This window comes from Rana temporaria, chromosome 1 (assembly GCF_905171775.1).
Source record: "Rana temporaria chromosome 1, aRanTem1.1, whole genome shotgun sequence".
NCBI classification, from domain to species: Eukaryota; Metazoa; Chordata; class Amphibia; order Anura; family Ranidae; genus Rana; species Rana temporaria.
This window is the reverse complement of record NC_053489.1, coordinates 511,064,084-511,085,943: the sequence shown is the minus strand read 5'-3', so window position 1 is coordinate 511,085,943 and position 21,860 is coordinate 511,064,084. Positions and strand designations below refer to the sequence as shown.

General features: G+C 45.7%; 1 protein-coding gene across 2 annotated transcripts in view; it reads left to right on the top strand.

Annotated features, from left to right (window-relative positions):
- Window positions 1-21,860, top strand: part of LOC120919121 (malate synthase-like) — a 65,030-nt gene that overhangs the window by 22,614 nt on the left and 20,556 nt on the right. For both annotated transcript variants that reach the window (XM_040331154.1, XM_040331146.1), the window contains exons 9-13: window positions 6,048-6,246; window positions 10,134-10,212; window positions 11,710-11,799; window positions 14,494-14,566; window positions 19,720-19,787. In XM_040331154.1, the coding sequence (XP_040187088.1) occupies window positions 6,048-6,246; window positions 10,134-10,212; window positions 11,710-11,799; window positions 14,494-14,566; window positions 19,720-19,787 (509 nt within the window). The remainder of the gene's footprint in view (window positions 1-6,047; window positions 6,247-10,133; window positions 10,213-11,709; window positions 11,800-14,493; window positions 14,567-19,719; window positions 19,788-21,860) is intronic.

The window sequence follows — 21,860 nt, the reverse complement described above, 5'->3', positions numbered from 1 at the left end:
GTCCACTCCCCGCTGTAGGAACAGCAGGATCCGGGACACCACGTAAGTACGGGGGTGCCACTTCATCTCCTCACACATAGAGATGTATGCTTTCCATGTACGATGGTAAATTTTTCGAGAAGTGGACTTCCGTGCACGCATCATGGTAGAGATTACCGGGCCCGACAGGCCCCCGGTCCTTCAGTACCTGGTTTTCAACAGCCACGCCGTTAAAGCCAGTGACCGTAAAGCAGGATGGAAGATCGGGCCCTGAGACAGGAGATCTTCCCTCAGAGGCAGGCGCCAGGGGGCGTCTGCCACCAGACGTACCAGGTCCGCGTACCAAGAGCGACGCGGCCAATCTGGGGCGATCAGGATCTTTGGAATCCCTTCGGCTTCCACCCTGCGCAGCAGGCGGGGTAGGAGCCTTAGAGGAGGGAAGGCGTAAATCAGGTGATATTGACCCCAGGGAGCCACCAACGCGTCTGACGCGTCTGCCCACGGGTCCCTTGACCTGGCCACAAACCGTGGCACCTTCCGATTGAGACGGGACGCCAGAAGGTCTACGTCTGGAGTGCCCCAATTTAGGCACAGGATCTGAAACACCTCCGGGTGGAGAGACCACTCCCCTTGATCCAGAGTCGTGCGACTCAGGAAGTCGGCTTGCCAATTCAGAACTCCCGGAATGTATACCGCCGACAGGTCCGGAACGGACCTTTCGGCCCACCGAAATATGTGAGCGACAGGACGGATCCTGACAGGACGGCCCTGCAGCTCCAGGGACCACCTGACAAGGCACAGCTTGATCGCTCGGAGCTCCAGGATATTGATCGGCAGGCGGGACTCCTCCTGAGTCCAGCGCCCCTGGGCTGACTGGGTGCCCCAGACGCGCCCCCAGCCGAAGAGGCTGGCATCCGTCGTGACCACTGTCCAGCGGCACGGAAGAAAAGACTTCCCGGACCGAAGCACCGGAGACGTCAGCCACCATGCCAGGGAAGACTTGGCCAGATGGCTCAACCGAATCTGGCGATCCAGAGAAGATGGGACCCTGTCCCATCGTGACAGAATCTCCTTCTGTAGTACCCTGGTGTGGAATTGGGCATACGGAACCGCCTCGAAGGAGGCCACCATCAGACCCAGAACCCGCATGCAGAAGCGATGAGACGACTACTTCTGGGTCGACAACTGTCTCACTGCAGATTGCAGGGTCCGCAGTTTTCCCGATGGGAGGAACACTTTTGCCTCCCCCGAATCCAAAACCATCCCCAGGTGTTCCAGCCTCTGGGACGGAACCAACACTGATTTTTTGAGATTCAGAAGCCAGCCGAACTCCTGCAGAGTCCGACACGTGATGGACACGTCCTCCTCTAACTCTGAGCCTGAAGAAGCTCTCAGGAGAAGGTCGTCCAGGTATCCCACGATAGCGATCCCTCGCTGCCTTAGCAAGGCCAGGATCGGGGCGAGCACCTTGGTGAACACCCGTGGTGCCGACGCCAGCCCGAACGGGAGGGCCACGAATTGATAGTGGTCCTCCCCGATCGCAAAGCGCAGATACCTTGGTGGCTTGTGCAAACGGGGACATGCAGGTATGCGTCCATGATGTCCAAGGACGCCATGAAGTCCCCCTGGTGGAGGGCCGCTATGATAGAACGGACCGACTCCATCCTGAATCGCTGCACCTTGACAAAGGAGTTGAGGGCCTTTAGGTCCAGGACAGGGCGAACCCCTCCCTTCTTGGGGACCACGAACAGATTGGAGTAGAACCCCCGAAACCGTTCCAGCGAGGGAACCGGCACAACCACCCCCCTGTCCAGAAGATCCTGGACAGCCCCGGACAGGGCCAGCCGACGATCCGGAGGAAGCTGGAGGTTGGATGGAAAAAATCTGTTTGGGGGACAAGAGAGGAACTCTATCTTGTACCCCGAGGCGACCACCTCGCAAACCCAACGGTCGGTCAGAAGAGAATTCCACCGATCCGCGAAGTCGTGAAGCCGTCCCCCCACCTGAGACCCGGACGAGGGCAGACCTTCATGCGGAAGCAGGCTTGTCCGCAGGCTTGTTTGGTTTGTTAAACCAGGGGCGCTTACGCCCGGCAGCAGGGGCTTTTGCACCTTGCGGACCTTTTCCAGCCGCGCTGGGCGCACGAAAAAAACGCTTAGGGGTAGTAAAAGTAGGACCTTGCTTGCGGCGAGGTTCCTTACCCTTCCCCGACTGAGGGAGCAAGGTGCTCTTACCTCCAGTGGCATCCTTAATGATGTCATCCAGGGATGCCCCAAAGAGCCGTCCGCCCTTAAAGGGCAAATCCACCAAGGCCTTTTTTGAGGACTGGTCAGCCGACCAGCACTTCAGCCACATAAGGCGGCGCAGAACCACTGCGTAGACAGGAGCCCTGGAAAGCAAAGGAATCGAATCCATAGCCGCCTCACAGAGAAACTTCTGACCCTGAATCAACTGCTCAGCCAGGTCCCTAGAGGACTCGGAAGCACCTTGGACCTCCAGATCCTGCAGCAGGAGCTTCGCCCTTTCAGTTAGCGTCTGAGCAACCAGGGCTCCGGCCAGAGCCGGCCTTACCGCCGAACCCACCACCGAGAACAGGGAGCGGGCCACGGCCTCCACTCTCCTATCAGCGGGGTCCTTGAAAGCAGGAGCCCCCTCCACAGGCAACGTAGTAGCCTTACTCAGTCTGGACACAGGAGGGTCCACCGACGGAGGAGTGACCCACTTTTTTAAAAAGTCCTCCTCCAGGGGGTAACGGGTAGCAAAGCTTTTAGGAACAGTAAAAGCCTTTTGCGGTGTATCCCATTCCTTATACAACATATTGTCCAGGTAAGGAACACAGGGGAATACCTTAGCGGTACGCGGTGGTTTGCGGAATCCAAAAGGGACCGACACCGCTGGTGTCTCCGCCACATCCTCTAAATGAAGAGTCTCACGTACCGCAGTAATAAGAGCTCCAACAAATTCCTTGTCAGCAGACTCCGCAGCAGAGTCATCCTCGCTGTCCATGTGGGTGAAGCCCGCATCCTCTGACATGACAGAACCAGAAGCAGCAACAGCGCTATCAGATTCTGCGTCAGAGATATCCCCAGAAACAGCCTCCGGGGGGGGCGCTTTTTACCCCCCAACCGAGCACTGGCAGCTTCAAACCTGGTGAGAAAAGACTCCAGGACAGCCGACACCGACTCAACAGATGTGGCAGGGGAAGGGGCGCTAAGGGTTAATTCCGGCATTGTGAGGAATGAGGGGCCTGATTCAGGCTCCATATTGCAGCTGCCGTGTCACCCCCCCTGCCAATGGCAGGAAAAAAGTCCCCCACAGGTCACCTCCCGGCCGCTAGAGAACAGTATGGGGACCCCTGAGACTCACCACCCCCCTGGTACAGCACGGTCTGTGAAGGACAAGTGTGTGCTGAGGAGAAGCTGCAGCGCTGCGTCTGTCCCCTCAGAGGATTCGCGGTCTTTTTCCCCGCCGAAACGGCCACTAGAGGCCGAACTAGTGCTGAAAACGGCGCCGGCCACAAGAAAATGGCCGCCGAATAACACAAGCGCGGCTCCGGCAAAATGGCCGCCATTGCGCAGTTTTTAAAAGACAGTGTACCCAAAAAAGACAGTACACCAAAACAGCACACAGCACACACAAAAATGCCCAGAATGACCACCACAGTCCCCTGCAGCGACACAGAACAGCCCCAGCCATACCCGAGTGAAAAAAATGAGCCCCAGGGAAAAAAAACCCCCTGCACAGCCGTCACCCAAAGGGGGAAGGAGGGAGAGGAATAAGGGAGAGAGGAAAGCAGGGAAAAACCCTCAGTCGACCTCCCAAGGGAAAACATTCCAGCCAGACCACTTACCTGAGTAAGGGGCCACTACTTACCTGTCCTGCGACTACCCGGCTGGAGGTATCCCAGACAGAACCAACGTCCGCGAACGGCATGGTTGTCAGCCAGACACACTGTGACAAGGCCATAGAGACCGGTCATATGTGTGCCCTAGAACCGAAGTTCCCCGGCCGCCCCTGGAGCCACGGGGCCTGTCGTGGATGTCCCAAAGCGGAGCTGAGGGCCGGCACACGCTCGAAGGCCGAACCTGGGAGGACTACAAGGGTCGAAGACCCAGCCTGTCACCCAGTCGGCTGTTGATAGAAGAATCGCAGGATTCAAAAATAAAAATAAAAATAAAAAAGCGAGGAAAAAACTCGCAAGATGCAAAAAAATTTGCAAGAAAAAACTCCAGAGTCCAGGACTCCAGAGAGAGCCTGACTCTCCTGACGGTTAGGCAGAAACAAACTGAAGCTGCTGGAGCAGGGTGTGGGTTATGCCTGGGGGAGCCATGCCCCCTGGGAGGAGCGGCATGAAGGAAAGTTTTTAACACCTTAAGTGCTGTAAGAATTCTGCCTAAATCTCCTGGTAGGAAGAAGCATAACCCTAAGGTCAAAGGAGGCTGTGTCCGTCTATGAACGAAAGAGAAATTGCGGCGGTGTAACGTATCTACGATACGTTATGCCGCCGATCTTCTATGTGAATCTGGCCCAATGAACTTTTCTAGTTCAAATGACAAAGAAAAAGCGTTTTTGCTAGTTTTTCTGTGCGTTTTGAGAGTTTTTTGCATGTTTTTGTACAGCTTTTTGAGCGTTGACATTTTTTTATTTTTTTAGCCAATAGAGAAAAATACCATCAAATGGTGCATTATTTGTTGCTATGTTTTTCAGCTTTTTCATCTGCGTTTATTATTTATTTATTTATTTATGGGGGGGGGGGGCGTTTGGGGTAGGGTTAGGGTTGAATTAATTAAATGTATTATTATTATTAATATTATTATTATCATTAATATAATTTTTTTTTATTGTTAGGTATAGGGGTTAATTAATTTGTTAGGGTTAGGGTTTATTTGTTTAATTTTATTTACTATTTAACATTGATTTATTTTACTTATGATTATTATTTATTTATTATTACTATTTACTTTCATTTAATTATTGCATCGGAGCAGAGAAACAATAAAAAACGTGTGATAAAACACAGAAAACGCAAGCTTCAATGCGGGAAATACACTTAAAATACGCACCAATCTGCCCAAGTTAAGCTACAAAAGAAGCTCTAAACATTTTTTTTTAACATCAGGCATTTGGCTTCAGGTGGAGTTGGAGTGAAAACTTAAACCAACTCCATAGAGTATAATGTTTTTTTTTCTCCTCCAGCATTTTGGAGCTACAAAACCCTCATGTATGAATGCAACCTAAGAGAGGTAGAATGCCACATTTCGATTATTGAATGTTGTGCAACATCAGTCTACTACCCTTATGACTGCTAGTCAATTATACGTCTGGAAATTGACAGAAAAAAGTAGGGCAAGTTCTACTTTTATCTATCTCTGATCAGCCATCTATCTTTAAATAATCGCTTGTTCTTTTATTTGATAGATGGCCAGGTTCTATATGCAAACCCCAGTCTGTGTTCTGCTTCTGAATTTGCCAGGCTCACACTGGTGCAATGCGGTAAACCCTGCGATTCAGTGCTGGTTTTCACCTTAATCACACACTGGTTAACATTAACATCAGCCATGAATAAGCACTGATTTTGTGCGAAACGTCGGCTGTTCCTCTGTTTCTGTTGCTATGATTCGGTGATGTATTTGCTGTTCATTTAATAAAAGACAACCTGTACGGTTTTTGGAGTGCGGTCATCCATCCTACATTCAACTTTTATGAACATCTGTGAACCGCTGGGGGTGTCAATGTAAAGTTGATGACACCCCCAGATTGGTTCATAGATCACAATGCGAACTGTGAAATAGTGCAGGAATCAGATCACATAGGTGTGAACACCCATGCGATCCGATTCCAGTGGTCCTGAATGGCTGAATTTGCATCACACAGACATCGCATGTGATCTGCAAAGCAATGCAGTGCGAATCACATGTGATAGTGTGAACCCAGCTGTTAAGTGGGATGAGTTGTGTGTTGGGAAAAATATAATATTATGTAAAATTTGCTTTTTCTTCCATTGCTTCTAAAAAATAAAAATGTATTTTTCTATGTTTATATTTATGATTTTTTTTACATAATTTTAGGACATAGATTGGAGTTCTTACTGCCAGATCGCAGTAAGTATGTAAACATGGAAAAAAAGTTCCTCAAAAGCTACATGGATTTACTGGTCCAGACATGCCATCGGCGAGGAGCCCTGGCTACAGGTGGTATGGCTGCTCTGCTGCTCCCCGAGGACAAAGAAAGTGAGGAATATAACAGTGTCATGGAAGCTGTCAAAAGGTGAACAACAAATATCTAGCCCACTTATCTAGAGCACTCTATACTGCCATACTTGCTACAAAGTAAAGCTCAGCATCTGGTGCTACAACTAAAAAATATATTTTGTTCTGGTTTTTATCAAATAATTTCATATAGTTTGACACAAAATATTAGCAATATTTTAGTCCAGCAGAATACTTGTATGCAAAAGCCTATGATGTGGAGATAAGGTTGTTCAGAAGCCAACTAGTGCATTCTTGGTGACTTTTTTGATAGTAAGCGGCTGAGACTGAGATTCTACATATATAGGTGGATTCAGATAGACTTAGGCTGGCGTATCAGTAGATACGCCAGCCTAAGTCTGAATCTGCGCCGACGCAAATTTAAGCGTATTCTGGTAACCAGATACGCTTAAATTAGGCTCAGATACGAGCGGCGTAAGTGTCTTACACCGTCGTATCCTAAAGTGTACTTTTTAGGCTGACCGCTAGGTGGCACTTCCATTGCGGTCGGCCTAGAATATGTAAATGAGTAGATACGCCGATTCACGAACGTACGCTTGCCCCACGCAGTAAAGATACGCCATTTACATAACGCACTTTCAGGCCTAAAGTTATTACAACAAATAGCTGGAATAGTAATGTTAAGTATGTCCGTCGTTCCCGCGTCGAAATTTGAAAATTTTACGTCGTTTGCGTAAGTTGTCCGTGAATAGGGCTGGACGTAATTTACGTCCACGTTAAAACCAATAGGACCGTGCAGCGTACTTTGCCGCAATGCACACTGGGATATGTACACAGACGGCGCATGCGCCGTTTGTAAAATACGTCAATCACGTCAGGTCACCCCCCATTAGCATAAAAAAAACACGCCCCCTCAGCCGAATTTGAATTATGCGCGCTTACGCCCGCCCGATTTACGCTACGCCGCCGTATCTTAGCAGGCAAGTACTTTGTGAATCATGTACTTGCCTCGCTAACTTACGGCGGCGTAGTGTAAATGCCATACGCTACCCTGCCGCAGCTATGCGCCCGCCTACCTGAATCCACCTAATAAAGTTTAGTGTCAGATGACCACTGAAATGAGAAGCAGCAGGCTGATGAGCTTATCTCTCTGTCACTCTGCTTTCTCTTATCAGTCTGTTCTTTGTTAGAACATAGGCACTGCAGCACAACTCTTTGTTATGCTTCTCCCCTTCCAATCTGAGTCCTGATATACAGCACATTGGAAGCCAAGAGGGAGATGATGGGTCAAATTCAGCGACTTGCACTGCTTGTTTTAAAAAAAAATAGATTGAATGATATATTAAAAAAAAAGCTGCAAGAATTTGTGTCTTTTATGTGTCTGAATTTTAGCTTTAGGCTTACTTTAAGAAGTCTATAGCTGGCCATAGATGGATTGATATTTGGCCAGTTCAGTCGAAAATGGACAATTCTAGATCCATTTATGGGCAGGCTGATAGTACTGAAGTTGATCCATCGATCGACTTCAGTACAACCAGTCTTTTGGGATTTTTTTCTTGCGATCACTGTAGCCGCAAGCAGTGATAATTGTATTCTGACGAAACCAGAATACAATAGCTCCACGGGAGGGATTCCCCCATCAACATTGAATGCATTGATGATGTAATTGAGCAATTTTCTTCCCTTCAACCCACGTTTAAAGGAAAGAAAGTTGGTTAATCGATGACCTGCTTAAAGTGATTGTAAAGTTTCATTTTGTTGTTCTATAAAAATAACAAACATGTTATACTTACCTGCTCTGTTGCAGTGGATTTGCAGAGAGCAGCTTCGACCCTCCTCTTTTTAGGTGTCTCTTCTGTGCTCCTGGTCCCTTCCTCCTGTTCAACCGTCAGTATTTTTAATGGCAGCCAGTAAAAAAAAAGGGCACTTTTCTCTTTCCAGTAAATGCCAATGACAGGACAAATTTGCCAGTGAAAAATATGGCTGTGACGCCTGATCCAGAGCCGGCCGAGACCATCCGAGTGCCTGCTACAGAGTGTTCAGGAGGTGTGGGTGGGATCAGGTGATGCCTGAGTGTGTTGCGTGATGTCATGGTGAAAGGGAGCCAAGTAGACTGGCCAAAGCCTCGTGTGCAGGTTTGCGGAATGGAGCAAAACAAGCAGACAGCGGGACTGTCAGTGCTGTTTGGACTGGAGTGGACCACCTGGTATGGAGTGAGACTGTCACTGTGACTCAGGAGGGGACGTGTTGTGTCGGTGAGCTGTCATCATCACCTGTGCTGCTGCACACTGCTGTCAGTGTCACTGTGAGGCCGGGTACACACGGACAAACATGTATGGTGAAAGCGGTCCGTCGGACCGTTTTCACCATACATGTCTGCCAGAGGGCTTCTGTACGATGGTTGTACACACCATCGTACAGAAGTCCGCGCGTAAACAATACGCGGGGCGTGTCCGCGGTGTCGCCGCGTCGATGACGCGGTGTCGCCGCGACAATGACGCGGCGACGTGGGCAGCCCGCCTTTAAAATGCTTCCACGCATGCGTCGAAGTCATTCGACGCATGCGAGGGACGGCGGGCGCCTGGACATGTACGGTAGGTCTGTACTGACGACCGTACATGTCCGAGCGGGCAGAATTCCAGCGGACTGTTTTAAAACAAGTCCAGGAATATTTGTCTGCTGGGAAAAGGCCCGGCGGGCAAATGTTTGCTGGAATTCGGCCCGCTCGCGCCCACACACGACCAAACATGTCTGCTAAAACTGGCCTGCGGGCCAGTTTCAGCAGACATGTTTGGTCGTGAGTATGGGGCCTGAGAGTCAATTTCATATGTATTAGCTCAGGGAGTCCTGTCCCTGAGCTAATTACTTACTACATCGAAAATAAAACAGAAATGTTTTTTTTTTTTTATTATCATATCTACCCTAAATCACATTGCCAATTGCATATTGTATTTGTTTGCACTTAAAAATGTACTTTTGTAACTTTTGGAAATGCCAGCAAAAACTTGGCCATTCCAGTAAATTTTGGGTGTTGTGTCAGTAAACTTCAATCTGGTCTATTGGCAACACTGCTCCTGTTGAGTGCCCCCACAGCAAGCAGCTTGCTATGGGGGTATTCAAGCTGAGCATTCAGACACAGAGCTGTAGTTCGACCCGCCCCCTCTCTCTCTCTACTGATTGGCTAAACTGACTTTGATTGACAGCAGCAGGAGCCAATGGTGCCAGCCAATCAGGAGGGAGAGTCCTAAACGGCTGAGACACTCGTGTACAATGCTGGATAAAGAGGGACCTTAGGCAAGAATTAGGGAGGCTGAGAAGGGCTGCTGCACACAGAGGTTTTTTTATCTTAATGCATGGAATGCAGCAAGATAAAAAAATCTTCTGACTTTACAACCCCTTTAAGCTGACAATACACAATACAAGCTGATTTTACAATCTCCATTTGATCTACTATCAGCTATGTTGTGAAAGGGCCTGTGGGATTCGATACAAAAAGATTGGATTGTTTAGGTTTATGCTCATTTCATTTTTTTTTTTTTTTTTACAAAGATTGTATAGCTACATTGTATAGTATATGGTTAGCTTGAAGTGCTGCTTGATGAATAAGTGTGTATTTTACATGGATTTTAATGCTAATACTGGAACTATACTACCATAAAAACATGCTAAAGACATTTTCTAAACACATTATAAATATGTCTTTGCTTTTAAAGCAAAAACATGAATAGCTCAATATTGAACTTTTATTGGCACAGTTTGTGACTTGCTACCCAGAAATGACCATCCACCAAAGAACACAGTCCTGCCAATCCTTCCTAAAAGTCTGACAAGAAAGTGTTTTTTTTTTTTAACAATCCAGAATTCAAAGCTAGAGCTAGATAATATACAGTATATAATATATGTTTTCCTAGAAACATCATTTGTTTATATAAATCTTCATTTTAGGTTAAAGCTTTTTGAAATCAATGCTGGAGTGGATGGATTTATGGTGTATGACATTGATCTGGTGTTGCCAATGCAGAAGGTAAAATAAACATAAAAAAGGTAAAACAAATTGGATGTTGCCATTGTAGACTGTTCCATGTGCTTGCTGATGATCACCATTCCAGCACACACACAGGTAGGAAAAAATTGCTTACCGGCAGAACTGAGAATGCTGGATATCACCGATTTCAAAAGTGTCACTGCCCCTTCTCTCTGCCTTGTCCAATCAAAGAATTATTTGCATTCATTCAGAGGATTCAAATATGGCCTGTGCTGAGCAGCCATCCTCCTGTGTTCAGAATACAGCAAGTCAGCCATTCAGCACGAGACCCGGGAGCAAATGGAGATTACTGGAGTAGTAGTAGTGGTGGCTACTTGTCTTTACACCAGTGGCGGTGCGTCCATAGTGGGCGCAGGAGTGCCGCCCCCCTCTCTCCTGCACCCGTCACTCAACAATAGATAGATTCATGCATTGGAAGAATCCATCTATTGTCGCCACTGCCGCCCACTATTCAGGTGTCCGGCCCCCTGTTGAGCGCCGGCCATCTGAATAACAGCGGTGGGTGTGTTTTGGAAGTGCCTGATGAGAGCGAGAGGCTCTAATAGGCTTCCAACAGGCTCTAATTGGCTTCCAAATGGTTAAACAGTGGGCGCACGGCTGTGCGTTCCCTGTTTAACCCATGCTGTGTTAGGGAATCGCTTCCCTAACACTGACCCGCCTCTCAGCCAATCAGGTTCACCGGGTCCGGTTACCGGTCACCTGATTGGCTGAAGCGGCAGGCTTTGAAGATCGAGAGGAGGAGAGCGCGGAATAAGAGTCTTCCTCATCGAGGAAGAAATGGAGGGCACCGCTTGCCGCCTGCCACCGTCACCTGCTGCAGATCAGAGACAAGGTAAGGGCCAGGCAGATGGCAGGCATGCGGGGGGCAACGTTTGGGGCACTGTGGCAACACTTGAGGCACACTGGCAGCATTGGGCACACTGTCAGCATTTGGCACATGGCACACTGGCAGCATTTGATGACACAGTTGCAGCATTTGGTGGGCACAGTCGAGGCATTTGATGGCACAGTGACAGCGTTTGATGGTTTTTTTTTTCAAATTATTTTCAGTTTATTTGCGCCCCCCAATTTTTTTTACCACGAGCCGCTACTGCTTTGCACGCACATGAACTTTAATGGCATCTCAGTTTAAAGCCGTAGGGTTTAATATTGAGTTGGCCCACCCTTTTAGCTATAACAGCTTCAACTCTTTTGGGAAGGCTGTCCACAAGGTTTAGTAGTGTGTCTATGGAAATGTTTGACCATTCTTCTTGAAGCGAATTTAACAAGTTAATCACAGTGGGAGCGGGCCGCACATGCCTGCTCCAGACCCAGAAGTTTTAAATCACATACTAGGTAAGCGATCTGGCACAGAGCGGCCGCCCTGCTGCAGTATATGTGCGTGGGGCGGTCTGCAAGCCGTTAAATCATATACAGTGATCTTGTTGAGAAATATTCCTGTTGCTGACATTTCTAATTCCTGTATGTTCTCATTAGCTTTTCCAGGAGCACACAGATGGACCAAACCAGTTACATGTAATTCCAGCTGTAAAGATCACTAAATCAGACTTACTTACTATGCCCGCTGTAAGTTGAACAACCTCTTACTTTGTTTATTTAAACAATGTCAGACTCAAAAATTACAAGTAATAATGAAATGAGTTGTAATAAATCTGGAACAATGTTTAATCACTAAGGCAGCACACATACTGTAGCGAAGATCATTCGATTTTCTTTCCTTCCCACACAGGTGGAAGAAAATAAAATCACTTGATTCCCCCATCAGTAAGGCTGGGTTCACACTGGTGCGACAAACGCTCCGACATTGGGAGCTCATGCCGCATAACGTGTGAAAATCAATGTTTCCCTATGAGAGCCGTCTTCACTGGTCCGACTTTGAAAATGCTTCCGGTACTACTTTGGTCCGACTTTGATCCTATTTCAGCCCATTGAATATCATTGAAGTCGGATCAAAGTAGGATCCTTGTCCTTACCATCTGACTTTTGACATCTGACATGTGATTACAGCAGCAGTAAAAGGACTTTATCTCACTCTGGGATTGTTTTGATTGGTCAAAGACCAAGTCAGACTATCACAAAGTCAGATCAAAGTAGTATCCTGTTCATGAAAGTCAGATGGATGTAGGACCAATGTAGAACCGATGTCGCAGAGCAAAGTAGGATGAAAGTCATACTATTGTCCTGTAGTATAGTGTGAATCCAGCCTAAGGGGTTGATTTACTAAAACTGGAGCAATCAGCTTCTAACTTCAGCTTGCTCAATTAGGCTTTGTCAAAAAACCTGGAAGCTGATTGGTTTCTATGCAGAGCTGCACCAGATTTTGCGCTCTCCAGTTTTCGTAAATCAACCCCATTAAGGGCCCTTTCACACGTACGGACCGTATGTCTGCATTTTCATCCGTCCATTTTGCGTATGAAAAACGGGACATACATGGGTCCCTATGTGATTACGGGTGTCAGCGGATGTTCATGTGCGGGGACCGCCCTGTCAGCTGCCAGCTCAGCGGGGATTTTATGGAGGATCCCCGCTGAGCTTTGCGGACACACGGAGCGGATCATTACTGATCCGCTCCGTGTGAAAGGGCCCTAAGTGTTGATGGGGAAATGCCTCCTGCGTTTTCCCAACTGACAGAGCATAATGAATACTGCTCTGAGGTAAATCTACAGTGCCTTGAAAATCATATCCTTGAAATTTTCCACATTTTGTCATGTTACAACCGAAAACATAACTGTATTTTATTGGGATTTTATGTGATAGACCAACACAAAGTGGCACATAATTGTGCAGTGAAAGTAAAATGATAAATGGTTTTCAAAATGTTATACAAATAAATACGTGAAAAGTGTGATGTGCATTTGTATTCAGCCCCCCTGAGTCAATACTTTGTAGAACCTCCTTTTGCTGCAATTACAGCTGCAAGTCTTTTTGGGGATGTCTCTACCAGCTTTCCACATCTAGACAGTGACATTTTTCTCCATTCTTCTTTGCAAAATAGCTCAAGCTCTGTCAGATTGCCGTCATATGACGTACACCCAGAACGACAGCCGCCCCGTCCCTCCGTTATTTGACAGTGGGTTGGCGGGAAGTGGTTAAATTACACACAGGTGGACTCTGTTTACAAATTTGGTGACTTCCTAAGGCAATTGGTTCCACTAGATTTTAGTTAGGGGTATCAGAGTAAAAGGGGCTGAATACAAATACATGCCACACTTTTCACATACAGTATTTATCATTTTGCTTCCACTTCACAATTATGTGCCACTTTGTGTCGGTCTATCACATAAAATCCCAATAAAATACATTTTGGTTGTACCATTACAAAATTTCAATGGGTATGAATTCTTTTTCAAGGCACTGTACATATCTGAAGTAAAATGATTTTTTTTTCACTACTTTCTGCCTTCATTATTTCAGGTCATAATACCGTCTATGAATGTAGAAAGGAGAGAAGCTCTAAATCAAAATTGTATGCTTGGGAAAGATGACAGCCTCTGACATAAAAATATTTTAATATTTTATCCATGTCTGGTGAAACTAGGAGTCTTTTCAAAGGCTTCTATAAATTAAACTTGATCTTCTGATCATGCCTACTCCACTAGTGTAGTTTTTATCTTATTCTGGCGGGATATCAACCTTAGTACATTAACATGCTCATAATACTTTCAGGTGGTGAGCTGACAAATGCTATCACAATTGCTGTATTCTATCTATCTCTATGTGGTAAAAAGCAGTGAATGGGTAAAAACATTGCAAAGTCCCATTATCTATTCACTATTCCACACAACTTCCCTTTCACAGTCATCCCATTGAAGAGGCATCAGGTATGTGTGCTTTAAGTAGGATCCTTTTTATTGGGGACTTTTCTTAAAGCACCCCAAATGATGTAGGTCGTGTAGGCTGGTATCAGCATGGCAGGGAGCCACAGGATCATGGCTTGCTTGTCATGGGGATACCAGCCCACTAGTCGAGTATGATGGGCAGGTAACTCAAAAGGGTAGTCTGTTTGTTATTTAGTTTTTTTTTTTCATATGCAAAATGCATATTTTAAACTAAATGGTGCAGTGTGTAAGGCAGAAGAAAATAAGATTAGTTCATAAGAATCAAGAGCCAGGTCATTTATAAAATCAATGATCAGGAATTTTCAAATGACAAATATTAGACGGAGCCTGTAAGATTCAGCTGTAGAATATTGTGTATCAATTATGTAAGTTATAAATCTAGTTTTTAATATGAACATTTCTTTACTTTTCTTGTGTTTAGGGTGGAGTTACTTTGTTTGGTCTAAAGTATAACATAGCTGTTGGCATTCTGTTCATTGATGCATGGCTTAAAGGTAAAATCTCAGCAGCTTGAAAACGTAAATGTAAATAGGTAGATCTTTTTTAGCAAATAATTTCAACCTTTACCTGTACTGCATGTAGAATCAACACTCAAATCATCAGATACAAACATTAGAAAAAAGGTGGGACTTTAAAAGGTGTTGAAACCTCCTCTCCTATGATTGTTTGAACACAGATACAAGTAAAATCTTGGTTTCAGAGTAACTTAGTTTGAGAGCGTTTTGCAACACCAGCATTTTTTTTTATAAACCTTGACTTGATATACAAGCGATGTTTTGATATACAAGTAGCGTCATGTCACAACTGAGTATAAAAGAGAGTCGCCTCTAAGTGTAGCAATATTGTTACATTTAATGAAGGTACAACATTTAGCAACATATTGCTACACTTAAGCCCCTTTCACACTGGGGCGGTTTGCAACTGCTATTGCGCTAAAAATAGCGCCTGCAAACGACCCTAAACAGCGGCTGCTGTTTCTCCAGTGTGAAAGCCCGAGTGAAGGACTTATGAATAAATGGTTGTGGAACAAATCATCTGAGTTTCCATTATTTCTTATGGGGAAATTCGCTTTGATATACAAGTGCTTTGGATCACAAGCATGCTTCCGGAACGAATTATGCTCGCAATCCAAGGTTTTACTGTATAGGCTACAAAATTCAATAAACATATGTTGGGGATCAGGCCCGGACTGGCCATAGGGCACACCGGGCATATGCCCGGTCGGCCGCAGCTGCCAGGGCCACATGACAATTTCGGGTCTGACTGACTTCATGGGCAGCTGCTAGAGCCGGCCCTGCTCACCCGCTGCCGGCCTCTCTTCGGCCGGCTCCGCGGGGAGGGCCGCATCCATGTTCTTCTGGCCGGGGTCCCCAGTCCCCCCCCGCCAGAAGCCAAAGCATCTAGGCTGCTCCGTGGGTGGGGGCCGCTCAGCCGGCATCAACACGGCCAGCTCTGCGGCCGTCCGACTGATTATTCAGCTCAGGGGGGGGGGGGGGGGGCGGAAATGAAGGGGTCAGGTGACCATGAAGGGGGAGGAGCTGCCTGGAGGAATCCCCTTCTGCCTGTCGCAAAGGTGTATCTGCAGCCACTGGCACCAGGGCCTAGAGAAGACTGCTAAAAAGTAGGTAACGCCAGCCAGCCTGCCCGTTTGCAAAAAATTATGGTTTACACCTGCATTTACACAGCATGATAAGAGCATGCTTTGGTCTGGTCAGTGGTCTCTTTTACACAGTAACTCAGGTAGTTTAGCATCACTCTTTACTGTGTAAAAAAGACCATTGACCAGACCAAAGCATGCTCTTATCATGCTGTGTAAATGCAGGTGTAAAACATTGTGTGAGAGGGACATTTCTTGGGCCCAAAAGGTGCATTTAAAGTGTATGTATGATTTTTTTTTTGTGTGTGTGTGTTTGTAATTGTGGTATGTTTAGTACTGGTTGGCTGGGTAAGTGCAGTGTTAACAAAAAATCATATATACACTTTAAATGCATGACACCTTTTGGATTGTTTTAGACCCCTTTCACACTGAGGCGCTTTGCAGGCACTATAACGCTAAAAAAAGTGCCTGTAAAGCGCCCTGATAGAGCCACTTTATTTACTCCAGTGTGAAAGCCCCTAGGGCTTTCACACTGGAGTGGTGCGCTGGCAGGATGTTAAAAAATGTCCTGCAAGCAGCATCTTTGGAGCAAAATGAATGGACAGTACGGCCATACCGTGGCACTTTGCAGATGGATTTAACCCTTTTTCGGCTGCTAGCAGGGGGTTAAAAGCGGCCCGCTAGCGGCCAAATACTTCCGCAAAAAATATACGGTAAAGCGCCGCTAAAAATAGCGGCGCTTTACCGTCACCGCCCCCGTGTGAAAGGGGCCTTATATATAGATTTGGGTAATATATTTTTAATGTGCCCTAAAATGAACTATTAACTGTTAATGACACTCCACAATCGGTTTACAAAACGCAGCACAGTTTGCCGAATCGAATCGCATGGGTGTGAACACCCATGTAATCTGATTCTGGTGTGGACAATAAAGGGTCCTGCACCAGTGTGGTTTGAATGCAGTACGATTTGAGCCATACAAATCCATGGCTCAAATCGCACCCCAGAGACACCACATGTAATTCGCACAGGAATGTTGAGCGATTCCTGTGCGAATTACATGTGGTGTCTCACACCACAGTAGTGTGAACCCGAGCTGAGGCCTTAAAGCCAGCTGCAGCATTCCCCTTGGCAGGAGTGAGCTCAGGTGTGTTTGGATCCTAGTCTGAATTATCCTGAGCTTTTTAGCCAGCATAGCCCAGCAGCCGCACATATACACTCCTCTTGTATATGTACAGCTGCAGACCATGAAATGTCCTCGCTGCTTACAATTGGAAGCACACTGTAATAGGAGGGGGCCGGGGGTGGGGGGGGGGGTTTGATTTAATAACAAACATGTCATGCTTTTCTGATCTGTGTACCGTATTTATCGCGGTATAACGCGCTCCCGCGTATACCGCGCACCCCTAAAGTTGCCCCCAATCCTGTGGAAAAAAAGTTTTTTTAGTACTTACAGTTTTGGTGTCTTGCGTGGCGTCCATCGGCGGCCTCGTCGGGTCCGGCGTTCGTCTGTGGCTTCGGATGTCCTCTTCGTCGGGTCCGGCCTTCTTTCTGCGGCGTCCTCCCCGCTCCGAGTTTTGAATACTGCGCCGACATATACAGAGCGCAGTACACTCGTGTATTTCCGGCAATGCTCGGCTACCCGCGCTGACGTCCTGTACGTCCAGGACGTGAGTGCGGAAGGAGCCGAGACTGCCCGACTATACCCGAGTGTACTGCGCTCGGTATATGTCGGCGCAGTATTCAAAACTCGGCACGGGAAAGCGGGTATCGGCGTATACCGCGCACCCACGATTTTGCCCTGATTTTCAGGGCAAAAAAGTGCGCGGTATACGCCGATAAATACGGTATATATATATATATATAAAAAAATGGGCTGCTCAGCCTAAAATGCCCGGGCCTAATATTTGTCCCAGTCCGGGCCTGTTGGGGATAAACATCCCTTAAAACCAAAGAGGTCTAGCTCAACTAATTTTTCAAACCCCAACACCTCTGAAGGTAGTGATTCCTCCCTCTGTGTATATAACATTAACAAAGTATTGTAATACAACCAAAATGACAGAAGGTAATGAGCATGGAAATATCACATTAGGGAGGGTTATCACAATCCTGAAGAATTTCGTCTTGTCGGGTTCAGAGTAGTGCGGTAAGAAAGAGTTGCTAGAAAACATAATAATATACATCCAAAGCACATTGTTCATCATAAATTTCTATATCAAATGTTTGATTTATAAATACTTACAGTAGACACAAGAGAATATATCTCAGGATGTACCCCTAATGTGCGCACTCATCTGGTGATTACCATCTTGTGCTCATCCTTTGTATGATCGCAGTGCGAGAGATTCTTTGGCTACTCCTGGGATATATTCAATCCCATATCTACTGTAAGTCTTTATAAATCAAACATTTCATATAGAAATATATGATGATGAACAATGTGCTTTGCATTTATATTATGCATAGGTTTTCCTCTGTTTTCTAGCAACTCTCTCCATCTAGCAACCTTCATGCTTCTCACCAAAAATATTATTTAAAAAACTCCTTTACATTTTCTTGAGTTTAGCAGATATTATTTTACAGATCTTTATAACGATCAGTGTGATATTTGAATGGACTGTACATATTTGCTTGTAGGAAAGTCTCTTAATATACTGTCCTGTAAGGCTGGATTCACACCTATACAGTTTTGGAGCTTTTTGCATTTTGCAGATTTGCACTACAGCCCATTTAACCACTTAACCCCCGGACCATATTGCTGCCCAAAGACCAGAGTACTTTTTGCGATTCGGGACTGCGTTGCTTTAACAGACAATTGCGCGGTCGTGCGACGTGGCTCCCAAACAAAATTGGCGTCCTTTTTTTCCCCACAAATAGAGCTTTCTTTTGGTGGTATTTGATCACCTCTGCGTTTTTTATTTTTTGCGCTATAAACAAAAATAGAGAGACAATTTTGAAAAAAATTAATATTTTTTACTTTTTGCTATAATAAATATCCCCCAAAAATATATAAAAAAAACATTTTTTTTCCTCAGTTTAGGCCGATACGTATTCTTCTACCAATTTTTTGTAAAAAAAAAATCGCAATAAGCGTTTGATTGGTTTGCGCAAAAGTTATAGCATTTACAAAATAGGGGGTATTTTTATGTCATTTTTATTAATATATTTTTTTTACTAGTAATGGCGGCGATCAGCGATTTTTTTTCGGTATGGCGGACACTTTTGACACATTTTTGGGACCATTGGCATTTTTATAGCGATCAGTGCTATAAAAATGCATTGGATTACTATAAAAATGCCACTGACAGTGAAGGGGTTAACACTAGGGGGCGGGGAAGGGGTTAAGTATGTCCCTTGTGTGTTCTTACTGTGGGGGGGTGGCCTCACTAGGGGAAACACTGATCCTCTGTTCATACATTGTATGAACAGAAGATCAGCGTTTCCCCCGCTGACAGGACCGGGAGCTGGGTGTTTACACACACAGCTCCCGGTCCCCGCTCTGTAACGAGCGATCGCGTGTGCCCGGCGGCGATCGCGCCCGCCGGGCACACGCACGGGAGTCGGGGGCGAGCGGGGGGCGCGCGCCCCTAGTGGCGGCTGAGAGAGAGGACGTTATACTACGTGCTCTCGCCCAGCAGAGCCAACTTGCCGACGTAGAACGGCGGTGCGCGGTCGGCAAGTGGTTAATATGGTTTGGCATGGAACACGTTCTGTAGTGCAAATCTGCAAAATGCACTAAAAATGCATAGATGCGAATCCAGCCTTAAAGGCAAAGGTTTTGTACATATCACCTTTGTTACATGTACATGTCTACCGTCATGTAAAATTTCTATTGTTTAAACTGAATGGATATTTTATTTCATTTCCTGTATTTATTTTGTTTTCAGTTACTTACATTTGTCATTCATCTTTTCCATTTCCAAGTTTTCCATACCTGTATTTTTGTTACAGAAAAGCGATATTTGAAAAGAATAGAGTAGAAACAGAATTGGTTTACATTTGTATATATATTTTCACGCATGTTTGAACTAAGTGTTTATTTTATTTTAGGTAACGGACATTTCTTCTACAATGGAAAAGTTGAGGATTCTGCCACAGCTGAAATATCCCGATCTCAGGTATATCAATGCATATGTGTTTAACATGGGGTGTACTTAATGGCAATATAGCATTACTAAACTATGTATCAACTTTGAAAACCCAATGTTTATCAAGTATGTCCTTGGAGTGGGACATTTTATATCAAGTCTGTTTCCAGTTCTTCCGTTATGTTTCATTAACATGCTCAAATTTGATTTACCGCTGACTTTCTAAAACACTAAACCAGGTGCAGGCAACCTTGGACAGAAGGTGATCCAATTACACTAATTTGAAAAATCTAAATAGTGAAAGTGTGTTTGATTTCAGGTTCCAGTTCCTATGCAAATAGTAACTTTATGAGGGGAACAAGGGGAAGATTAGGTATGTTCAAGCTAAAAACTATAAAACTTGTTCACAAGCAACCTCTGCTTCAATATTGCTGCATGGCATAGTCTTCCCATATTAGGCCTCCATGCCATGGACGCTTTGCTGTCTCACCTAGATGCATTTCCTCCTGGCAGCAGAGTTTTGGCAGAAAAAACGCTTGACGTTTGTAAACTCATGTAAACTGTATCTAAAGCCATTCTTCCTTAGTTTTAAATAAAGCAGCGAATCACGCTGGGTAATAGATCTGATGTTATAGGCCAGTGATGGCGAACGCGTGGCACGCGTGCCGCTCCCGGCACGGCAAGCCGTTTCGGTGGGCACGCCGTGAGACTGTAGAAATGTCATCTAAAAAATTATGAAATCGTACACCGCACCTACAAACTACATTTCCCACACTTCTCTGTGCTAGCGGTGATGTGTCCGAGTGGGCGTGAGCGCTCGGAGGTCACGTGCTAGCTTCCTAACCAATCAAAGCGGCTGATACACACTGCCAAAAAAAAAATATCAGCGCTGGCTGACGTGCTGGACGTGAATAGGAGCATGAGGAGAAGCCGTGCGGAAAGAGCTGCAGCAGCAGTCGTGAAGCCATCGTTCTTCTTTACCAGACGAGCATCTTTATTAGTAAGAATACATGTTTTTGGGGATGTACAATGGGCAAAAAAAATGTTTTGATTTATGAAGACCTCACACTAACATTGCTGTTCATGTGCCTCATTAAATATAGGCGTCATTGGGAAACATATTGCCCCCCTCACATGACTAAACATTGCACCCCATCATTGCTGTTATTGTGCCAAATTATAGGTGTCATTGGGAAACATTTTACCCCCCTCATTGGTGTCATTGTGCCTCATTTGGAAACCTTGTGCCCCATCATTGCTGTTATTTGGCCTCATTATTGACGTCATTGGGAAACATTTTACCCCCCCTCATTGGTGTCATTGTGCCTCATTTAGAAACCTTGTGCCCCATCATTGCTGTTATTTGGCCTCATTATTGGTGTCATTGGGAAACATTTTACTCCCCTCATTGTGCCTCATTTGGAAACCTTGTGCCCCATCATTGCTGTTATTTGGCCTCATTATTAGTGTCATTGGGAAAGATTTTACTCCCCTCATTGGTGTCATTGTGCCTCATTTGGAAACCTTGTGCCTCATCATTGCTGTTATTTGGCCTCATTATTAGTGTATTTGGGAAACATTGTGCCTCATTATTGGTGTCATTGCATGTGTCAGGTAGGTGAGTGCATCTGTCAGGTAGGTCATGGTATGTTGCACAGTGCATTCTGAGGACAATGCATTCCTGAACCCTGCATTCTGAGCGAATCTGGCAGAATCCTACGTTTTTGGTCTCTTAGGGCTTATTCAGAGAGGGACGATCAGTCCCATCCTCTGTACAGGTTTAATTCTGTGTTGGCACTTTGAAAGAAATAAGTTGGTTTTGCGTCGCGGTTTGGGCACTCGGGCTCAAAAAGGTTCGCCATCACTGTTATAGGCTTATATGCAGATGATCTTGTATTATATTTGCAGGTTGCATCACGGTCATTGAAAGTGGCCATGCAGATCATAGATGATTATGGTGCGTACTCTGACTGTAAAATCAATTGGCAGAAGTCGGCTCTGATGCCTCTTCATCCCCAAGCATATTCCCGAGATGTAGTGGTTTGCCCTCTTTAGGGAGTGTCCTCTTTTAAATATATGGGAGTTCTCATTACCTTATCACAA